General features: G+C 50.6%; 1 protein-coding gene across 1 annotated transcript in view; it reads left to right on the top strand.

Moving 5' to 3' along the window:
- EMID1 (EMI domain containing 1) overlaps positions 1-10,617 on the top strand; it is a 98,860-nt gene that overhangs the window by 24,065 nt on the left and 64,178 nt on the right. Inside the window, exons 3-4 of the mRNA XM_029913837.1 lie at positions 9,100-9,213; positions 10,335-10,438. Of these exons, the coding sequence (XP_029769697.1) occupies positions 9,100-9,213; positions 10,335-10,438 (218 nt within the window). The remainder of the gene's footprint in view (positions 1-9,099; positions 9,214-10,334; positions 10,439-10,617) is intronic.

Raw genomic sequence — 10,617 nt, 5'->3', positions numbered from 1 at the left:
CCCCCCACCCAGCGGGCTGAGCAGGCTGGCGGCTTAAGATCAGCATTTTGATTTAATTTTAAATGAAGCTTCTTAAACATTTTGAAAACCTTGTTTACTTTACATACAACAATAGTTTAGTTATATAATATAGACTTAGAGAGAGACCCCTTCTAAAAAAACGTTAAACTGTATTACCGGCAAGCGAAACCTTAAATTAAAGTGAATAAATGAAGACTCGGCACACCGCTTCTGAAAGGTTGCCGACCCCTGTTCTAATGTGCCTCTTCGGAGTGATTTTTCTGATGCCATTTTGTGAGAGTCACCCAGGTGTCCCCAGTTCTTTCCTTGATAACCTGTTTATGGTTATTGCTGGGTCTCCCTCCGGAGATCCACTGAGGACTTAGAATGTTACTGATGCTCCAGTGTCCACTAGCAATTGGGCTAATATCCCTGGGTTCCCCACTGTAGCCCTCACAGTGGGTCTCCCCCATACGTCGCACTGAAGTTTTGCGATCAGCTGGGGAGGCCCACGGCTGACTCCCTCGAGAGCCTCCACTCAGAAGAAGAGGCAGGGATCTGGTTTTGACAGGTAGTGGGCATGGGGGACGCACTCCATGCCGGGACAGTGGGCCGAGGGGGTGCTCCCTGCATTGACTCAGTTCTCTGCATGACCTGGGACAAAGCATTAATCAGGATGCTGAGGGGCTGAGGATCATATTTTCCCATATCCTCCCGTAACTTCACCAGCTCCATCCAAATCATGTTCCTAAGGGTCTCTTTGGGTCGGCGCTGCCCAGGGTTGTGAGAGGGAGGGAGATTATAATTGGGAGGGTGACTGGCAGAGTGAGGACCATGATTCGCAAATGTAATAGCCTGTATTGGCTCTGAGTCTTTTTGTTGATTTGTCATTTTAAGACGCCCGCCTCTCGCAGCAAATCCCCTGCCTGTTTGGTTTTTGCCACCAGTTTATTCCAGGTTAGGTGTTCTATATTCACAGCCCCTAGGGTCAGTTTTGTCTGAGAATTTAGTCCTGCGTAAGTGCTCTGTACTAATTTGGGTCCCTGATACTGGAAAGTGATAATCCCATTCTCTTCTGTCTGGGATAATGAATCAGAGAGAGCTGCCAGCATCTTCTTTCGAATTAGGTAAGCTTCAGGGGCCTCTTCTGGTTTCTACTCTTCCATTATATATAGTTTCTTAAGGGAAGAATCAGGCAGTAATACTTTAAGAGCACTTATCATCCATTCCCAGGGTCCAGCGGCAGTCCGCTCCCAGAGCATCTCCATCACAAGGAGAGGCGCATAACTGAGCTAATTGGGTTAAATCCATGCCATCAGCAGAGGGGTACATTTGCCAAACGCGAGCCAGTCATGCAACATCTTACTGTGTCCGTGACCGGCTCCATTGTGGGAAGATCGACTCCTGCAACTATGTGTTTAACCTCCTTGTGGAAACAGGCAACATTATGCCTGTGTGGCCAATCAGGGTTGAATGGGTTTTTGGGGCCAGCATCAGGGGTATCTCTATTTTCGCAGGGGGCTCCAAATCGCAATCCTGTCTCAACCTTACAGCTGCTACCACCCCCCTTATGGGCGCTAAATTGGACACGCAATTTACTAATCTCTGCCTCACACTTCTGATGGCCTGCTGCTGCCTTGGCTGCCTTGTTCTCATCTGCCAGAAAGCGAGTTGCTGCTCTCGCTTCTTCTAACAATATCTGTGTGTGTGTGAACTCTTTCCTATACAGTTCTGCATTCCAGCTGCCTTGTCTCTCTCCTCTGGCATATTTCTAAGTACAGTCGCCATTTTAAGCTTTTCTGCTATAAATTCACACCCGTCTGTCTCACATTTGTTCAAACGCTGTTGTAACTGCTTTTTTTCCAGCTCCAATTCCTGCCTTCCCTTTATCATTTCAACCATGTCCAGACATGCATAAAATAACGCCCATTCAGCAGCTGCATCCTTTGCACTACCCCATGGCTTAAAGGTTGGGCAATATTGTTCAAAGCTCAGACTCGCTTCAATCAGGGGATTCTCACTGTTAAAGCACTTCCTTTCCCAGAGGCATTTCCCCTTCTTCGTTACCCATCTCTAACCTGTTGGTTTTCTCCTGTCTCAAGTGAGCAGCCAAGCGTTTTTTTTTCAGCCATCTCTAATTCCCTTATCTCACTAATGATCCCTACCAAAAGCCCTTTCACAGTCACAGTACTGCTCTAAAATCTTTACTTTTAAGGCACAACTCTTAACTCCGTATTGCATGGTCCTATAGTTATTGTAAGCACAATTCTTAACTTAAAAGTTACAGGACATTACCAAATATTCTATGAGAGAGGGACCTCATTAAAGGAGCTTAGTCTGAAAAAGTAAGACACAGTTTGCGCAGGTCTGTGCCTCAGTTTCCCCACTCCTCAGCAACTACTCAACAATTATCATGTGATTAGGGTCACATGCTGCTCGCATTCTCCACCAATTTGTTACCAGATTTGACCGTTACTTTGGGGTACGCTCATTTATTAGGGTTACTCTTCTGGAGGGGGCTATCTTCTATCAATGTACTGCTTGTGTCACTTGTGTTCTCATACGGAGCTCTACTTCTCCCTGTTGCAAGTTTCCTCCCCATGGAGCTATCCTGCAGGACCTAGGTTCCCCCAGGCTGGTTTCCTCCACCCCAGAATCACATGAACACACACATCTGTGCAGACCGGATCAATCGGCACTCCCAAGCTGACCCCTTATATATCCCTGGACTCAGCAGGCTGGTCGAGCAGCACTTCCAAGCTGCCACCCTCCTATGCCACAGGTTCAGCATGTCCCTATCCCCACTTTCACGTTACAAGTGTACTGGGAGTAACCCACTTGATGAACAAACCCCACAGGATTTTTGGGTGCTGCAGGGATCTTTAGCTTAGGTACAAGGAGTGTTGCTGCAGAGCAAATGGGGAAGCCAAGAACACAGAAGAGAGAGAGGGAGGGAGGGAGGGAAGCAACCAGCTTAACCATAAAAGTTATTTATTGCCAGGTAATAACCATAGGGGAGCAAACAAACAAAACAGTTACAATATTAAATCTAGCTTAAATCTGATCACACAAGTCAGGGTTAGAACGCTATATCTAGAATAGAAAAAAAATAGAGAGTGTGAGCTGGGTTCTCACCACTCTGTGAAGCTTGAACCGGTCGGGGGTCCCAAATGGTGGTGGTAGCTGAGGGTCCGGATTGCTGGAGACGGGCAGAACCCCCAGCACGATCAGTCAGGAGAAGATGAAGTCCCCATGGAACTGATGCAGATTTTGGATCCAGGCATCAGAACACTTACTTGAGCATGGGTAGGGGCTTTTGTAAGGAAACAACAATGATTCAAGGGAGAACACTAGATTTGTTTATGGGTAAACTGATGGTTCAAGGAAGTATACCAAAGTTGTTTTGTTCAGGCTAGACAATAGGAACTGCTCATTCCTGGCTGTGGGTGGTGTTCCTTCCATGCAATTAGGCTGCTTCAGTATTTTGGATACCAATCAAGGATTTATTACTAGAATTGGTCTGATAACTGCTGAGCTAGGTGTGTGCAGGAGTAGGTTCATTAACATCTGGAGCAGAGATCCCCCAGCATGCAGTGCATCCCTGCTTTTCTGGTCCCAGAGTTCAGTGCGGTTCTTGCCTTGGAATCTCTGTTCTCCATTCTGTGTGCTAATGGAGATGCCTCCCTGTCCCATCTTCATAAGAACATAAGAATGGCCCTACTGGATCAGACCAAGGGTCCATCTAGCCCAGTGTCCTGTCTTCTGACAGTGGCCAATGCCAGGGGCTTCAGAGGAAATGAACAGAACAGGTAATCATCAAGTGATCCAGCCCCTGTCGCTCATTCCCAGCTTCTGGCAAACAGAGGCTAGGGACACCATCCCTGCCCATCCTGGCTAATAGCCATTGATGGACCTATCCTCCATTAATTTATCTAGTTCTTTTTTGAACCCTGTTATGGTCTTGGCCTTCACAACATCCTCTGGCAAGGAGTTCCACAGGTTGATGCATTCGATGCAAATGAGGCTGGGGGAGTTACCTTAATCCTTGTCCAGAGAGGTTTAGGTGTGTCTCCCACTGCCTTTTCATTGCTTTTCCAAATCTTCCTTCTGATCGGTTTTGGTTCAAGTGGGGGGTGGGGTTTCCTTCGTGAGTCAGACAGCCTGGATACTGCGCCCTGGTTCCCCAAGAACACAGAGCTGACAGGCAACACCATCTAGAGGGTCATCATGCTGCTCTAGGAATCCGCATGCCTGAGAAGAGCAGTGGTCCATCTAGTCCAGTGATCATTGTCAGGTGCTTTAAAAAAGGCCTGATCCCAATCAGCACTCAAGGGCAAACGGTCTCAGAACCAGTTCCCAAGCTCCTGAGCCTCCCAGTCTGCCTAGTGTCCCTTAGCTGTTTCTTTGCAAACATGTACATTTCTTGCTCACCGCGTTTTTCCTGCCAAAGAATGGCCGCTTAACCAGGTGATGGGCCATTGGATTATTCTGCCACTTGGCTGAGGTGCTGGCTAGCCTTTTGTCTCTGAGGAACTGGTTTGTGTCTTGTCACGGGGCTCTGCACGTCCATTAAGGGGAGGGGTGCCCCCCTCTTGCCCAGTGCAGGGTTGATACACCCTGTCACACAGTTGTGACTCTCAGCTGGGCCAGACTGGGGCAGATGAACAGGCTGTAGCCCCTTGGCCTCTTGGCTGGGGCACACACTAGCAACCAGCAGATTCAGTCCCCTGCTCGGGGGGAACAAACAAACAGTCTATAGCCCCTGAGCCTCCTGGCTGGGGCAACCAATCACAGATAGGGCTCTGGCCCCCTGGGTGGGACAGAACAAACAAACAGTGGCCAGGGTCTCCGGCATTACTGGGATGGAGGGTGGGGGAACCTGGGCCCACCCTACTCTACCAGGTTCCGACCCAGGGCCCTGTGAAGCTGGTAACCCCCCACTTCAGGATTCAAGTATCGGCATCCAGTACATTCCCTGGGTCACTGCCTACCCTTAAGGCCAATGCAGGCCTGTCTTCCACTAGCAGCAGTTTGGTGTCCCTGTCAGTTTGGTGTCAGTCTCTACTGCCGGTGTGCTCTCCACAGCGTAGTCCAGGATACCTCAGCTGTCTGGGGGATTGACTGATCTTTGGTAGGAGCCAGCAGCACACGTCCATCCTCCCCCTTAGCCAGCCCCACATGAGCTGGCCAGCTTCCTTTTATCTGCTCTCTCCACCTGGAGCATAGGTGAGAGGGAGTGGCCTCTTGTGCCCAAAGTGACTGGTTAACCCCCATGTGGTTGCCCATCACATGCCTGCTTTTCTAAACTTGGAGCATGTCTCAGTAAAGTCATACAGTAGAATCTTATAACTTTACATACAATGTTGCCACACATATTTTACCAGGACAATAATGTTCAGCAGATTATGAGTTTTCACGTGATACCTCACAAAGCATATGTGATAAATGACAGGGGGGATAGCTCTCTTTTGTGGACACCCAACAATCTAGTTGGCTATGGAATCCCTCTTGGTGGTTGTTCTCTACTTACTTTACCTGTAAAGGGTTAACAAGCCCACAGGTAAAAGGAAAGGAGTGGGCACCTGACCAAAAGAGCCAATGGGAAGGCTAGAACTTTTTAAAATTGGGAAAAAAAACTTTCCCTTTGTGTCTGTTGTTGTTTTCCAGAGAGGGGATACACAGAGCAGCAATGCTGTAAGCAGCTTTAAAACCAGGTATGAAAAAGCATCAATTCATACCTCGAACCTACTTATCTGAAACCCCAGATGTGTAAGTAGATGAGGAATGTCTAGAAAGATGTGATTAGGTTTATTTCTTTTATTTTGTAAGGCTTGTGGACTTCTCTGTGCTAACCCCAGATGCTTTTGTTTTGCTTGTAACCTTTAAGCTGAACCTCAAGAGATCTATCTTGATGCTTAATTTTTGTAATTGTTTCTTTTAAGATCTAGCAAAAAGCCTAAGTTCCAGATGTATTTTCTTTCTTTTTGGGTTTAATAAAATTTACCTTTTTTAAGAACAGGATTGGGTTTTTGTGTCCCTAAGAGGTTTGTGCACATGTTGTTTAATTAGCTGGTGGCAACAGCTGATTTACTTTGTTTTTTTCTCAGCTCTTCCCCAGGGGGGTGGTGAAAGGGCTTGAGGGTACCCCACAGGAAGGAATTCCCAAGTGCTCCTTCCTGGGTTCTCAAAAGGGGTGGGGGGGGTTTTACACTTGGGTGGTGGGAGCATCTACTCATCCAAGGTCAGAGAGAAGCTGTGACCTTGGCAGTTTAATACCAGCCAGGAGTGGCCAGTATTAATTTTTAAAATCCTTGTGGGCCCCCACCTTCTGCACTCGAAGTGCCAGAGTGGGGAATCAGCCTTGACAGCATACTTTGTACCAAATTTATCATAGTCCTGTAGAAAGGGAGAACCTAGGGATACAGACTGTCACACCACGTGCCGTCCAGCGACTCACAGCTGTGCTGTGCGGTTCTCTGTCTCCCAGGGGGAGGATTGTGAGTGCAGAGCCATGCCTTGTTTTGGCAGAGCTGGATTTTGGGTTCAAATACCCACCCAGCTTGGTGTGTGTCTTAGAGGAGGCCAGTGAGATACTGGCACTAGGCACTTGGAGCAGGAGGCAGAGAGGTCTAGGATGGGCCTTAGGTCCTGCGGAGGTTTGTTCCACAGTCTGGGACTGTTTGCAATAAGGCCAAGAACTGAGCATGCCTCAGAACCTGAACTGCTGTGTCCCAGGTTCATGCATACTGCAGTGTCAGTGCAGGGGAAGGGGGCAGGGAGGGGGCTAGCCATGCTCTCTTACCAATTTAGACTGCAAGCTCTTTGGGGCAGGGACAGTCTCTGGCCGGGCCTATATTTAAAATATATGTTGACACAGCTATGGCTGAGTGCCTGCCACCCCGAGTGCCATAGCATTGCTGCCCTAAGGCCCAGCATAGACACAGCTAGATTGATGGAAGAATGCTTCCATTGACCTCATGGCTGTCACTCAGGGAGGTGGTGTTCCTGCACCCCGTCTGTCGCTATAGAATCATAGAATATCAGGGTTGGAAGGGACCTCAGGATGTCATCTAGTCCAACCCCCTGCTCAAAGCAGGACCAATCCCCAACTAAATCATCCCAGCCAGGGCTTTGTCAAGCCTGACCTTAAAACTCTCTAAGGAAGGAGATTCCAGCACCTCCCTAGGTAACCCATTCCAGTGCTTCACCACCCTCCTAGTGAAATAGTTTTTTCCTAATATCCAACCTAGACCTCCCCCACTGCAACTTGAGACCACTGCTCTTTGTTCTGTCATCTGCCACCACTGAGAACAGCCGAGCTCCATCCTCTTTGGAACCCCCCTTCAGGTAGTTGAAAGCAGCTGTCAAATCCTCCCTTACTCTTCTCTTCTGCAGACTAAACAAGCCCAGTTCCCTCAGCCTCTCCTCATAACTCATTTGCCCCAGCCCCCTGATCCTTTTCGTTGCCCTCCGCTGGACTCTTTCCAATTTGTCCACATCCTTTCTGTAGTGGGGGGCCCAAAACTGGACAAAATACTCCACATGTGGCCTGACCAGTGCCGAATAGAGGGGAATAATCACTTCCCTTGATCTGCTGGCAATGCTCCTACTTATACAGCCCAATATGCTGTTGGCCTTCTTGGCAACGAGGGCACACTGCTGACTCATATCCAGCTTCTCGTCCACTGTAATCCCCAGGTCCTTTTCTGCAGAACTGCCGCTTAGCCAGTTGGTCCCTAGTCTGTAGCAGTGCATGGGATTCTTCTGTCCTAAGTGCAGGACACTGCACTTGTCCTTGTTGAACCGCATCAGATTTCTTTTGGCCCAATCCTCCAATTTGTCTAAGTCACTCTGGACCCTATCCCTACCCTCCAGTGTATCTACCGCTCCCCACAGCTTAGTGTCATCTGCGAACTTGCTGAGGGTGCAATCCATCCCATCAACCAGATCATTAATGAAGATGAACAAAACCGGCCCCAGGACCGACCCCTGGGGCACTCTGCTTGATACCAGCTGCCAACTAGACATTGAGCCGTTGATCACTACCCGTTGAGCCGACAATCTAGCCAGCTTTCTATCCACCTTATAGTCCATTCATCCAATCCAGACTTTTTTAACTTGCTGGCAAGAATACTGTGGGAGACCGTATCAAAAGCTTTGCTAAAGTCAAGATATATCACATCCACTGCTTTCCCCATATCAACAGAGCCAGTTATCTCCTCACAGAAGGCAATCAGGTTGGTCAGGCATGACTTGCCCTTGGTGAATCCATGTTGACTATTCCTGATCACCTTCCTCTCCTCTCCAAGTGCTTCAAAAAGGATTCCTTGAGGACCTGCTCCATGATTTTTCCAGGGACTGAGGTGAGGCTGACTGGCCTGTAGTTCCCTGGATTCTCCTTCTTCCCTTTTTTAAAGATGGGCACTACATTAGCCTTTTTCCAATCGTCTGGGACCTCCCCCGATCGCCTGTAGGATGTATCTGCACTACGGAGTTGTGCTGGCATAGGTACGGCCCTGGAGCTCTGCTGCTCTAGTCCCTGTACTGGAGGCCTGGCTTTTCACCATGTCTCCGATCTTGGTTGGGGCCTTGAACGGGTGAAGGGGACGGTAGTGGAAAAAGGCCCAGTGCTTTCTGCTGCTGTGTGAAACACTCCCAAGGTGCCAGCATTTAACTGGGAATACCGGCCAGAGGAGACTTGCATGGTTAGTGGTGGGAGCGTTTTCACGCTCGGGTTGGGGAGTGGGGAAGCCTGGACCTGATGCAGAGGCAGGACAGCTCCTTGGAGGGGGAGACACTGGCACGACAGTCAGAATGGGGAGCCCTGGAGAACCAGCCAAGTTCTTGGGGGATGTGGCATTTGCTCGGAGACGACAGGGCTGGTGCATCCAAAGGGGAGCTGGTTTAAGCAGCTGGGCCCAGCCTGGGATCTCTGTGACTGGCTGGGCCCTGCGGGGGTCTCAGTGACCATTGGACACCAATACATTTTGGCCCAGCAGCCAGTGCTGCTAGGGCTAGTGAAGGGCATCTGCCCCCTGAGCGGGAGCAGGGGCAGGAGCAGGAGCAGGGTGTGATGCAGCCTATGTTGGTCTCTTTCAGGAACTGGTGCTCGTACATGGTCACAAGGACAGTTTCCTGCCATGTCCAGAATGGCACCTTCCTGCAGAGGGTGTTCCAAGGCTGCCGCTGGCCTGGGGGCTGCAACGGAGGCAGGTGAGAGAGACGCTGCTGCATCTTTAAACTTCCCCTTCCACCACCCCCACTCCCTGCCACATGCTGCTTGTCTGCTGTGCCGCACGTGGGCAGAGCTGGGCATGGGAGGCACACATCCAGAGTTCATGCTGCAAGGTGGGGAGGTTTTGCTTCCTCGTAGGGCCCCTCACGCTCGAACTGCTGCGGCCCTGTAGCAGCACATGGGCTGCTCCTCCTCCTCGCACCGCAGAGACCCACTCAGTCTGCACTGGCGGGGTAGCCACACGCTCCTGCTTATTACGTTCTCTCCACCTGTGCAGCAATACTATGGCCAACCTCCCTGCTATCCCCAGGCCCAAGAGGAACAGAGGTCTCCCTTCCTGGAGATCTCACTGATTCTGGACTCAGCTGGCACATCCTTCCTGTGCCTTTGGATCAGGCCTCAGCTGATGGGCTAATTAACCCTTTAGCTCTCCCAGCTGTGATCCTGATGAACAAATTACATGTTTGCCCAGCCAGGCCTCTCTGAGGGAGCTAGAATGATCGGGGTGCAGTAGCTGGTGAGCTGCTCTCTGTTACTGGGAGGGGAATGAAGAATTAAGCTGTTGTGCCCATCCAGTCCCAGATTCCTCCCTCTGCCCCAGCCCAGAGGGACCATCCGCTCCTGGGGCTGCTAGGCCACTCAGCCTCTGTTTTCATGAAGACTTGGGCTTCCCTCCACCCACTCTGATGGGATCCAGCCTACAGCCCTTCTCAAGGGAGTGCTCCATCGATCCTGGATCCTTCCACAGCAGCCCCCACCTGGAACGGCCTCATCGGGTGAGGGTAGTGTGGCTTCCCCACTCATTCCTGCCCCATGTTGCTCCTACACCATGGGAGGCTCCGGCCCATTAGCTGATCCCAGCAGGGGTCAGGCAGGAATCCACTCCCTTCCCATGCAATGCTGAAAGGGGGACAGCAAGGAGCAAACTTCCACCCCCGGGAAGCATCAGGCCTGGGTGCCTGCGGAGATGGAGATGGGATACCCACCTGGGCTGATCTGTAGCCTGCCTGGTGGTGACAAATGTTAGGGATGCTGGTGCTGAGCCTGGCCCCTGAGAACAGACCAAGCTCCTGACGCCGGGGCCCTTTCCGTTTCGCAGCTACAGAGCCATCGTAAGACCAGCGTACAAGGTGGCCTACAAGACGGTCACGGCTCTGGAGTGGAAGTGCTGCCCAGGCCACTCAGGGGTCAACTGCGAAGAAGGTAGGAAAAGCCGGATGAACAGGGCTCCTGGGGGATGTTCTCAGCTGTGTGAGCCACAGGGCAGCTGCTGGGAGCACTGGGGCACTGCAGCCCCGAAGAGCTGGCCTGGATCAGAACAGTCCCCTTGTAGCACAGGATTGAAGGGGCCTGGATTCAGATCCCTTCCACTGTGGGGCAGA

The sequence above is a fragment of the Terrapene carolina genome, unplaced genomic scaffold, assembly GCF_002925995.2.
Source record: "Terrapene carolina triunguis isolate 2854851 unplaced genomic scaffold, T_m_triunguis-2.0 Scaffold951, whole genome shotgun sequence".
NCBI classification, from domain to species: domain Eukaryota; kingdom Metazoa; phylum Chordata; order Testudines; family Emydidae; genus Terrapene; species Terrapene triunguis.
Note: the sequence above shows the minus strand (reverse complement) of the source record. Positions and strands in the feature narration are given on the sequence as shown.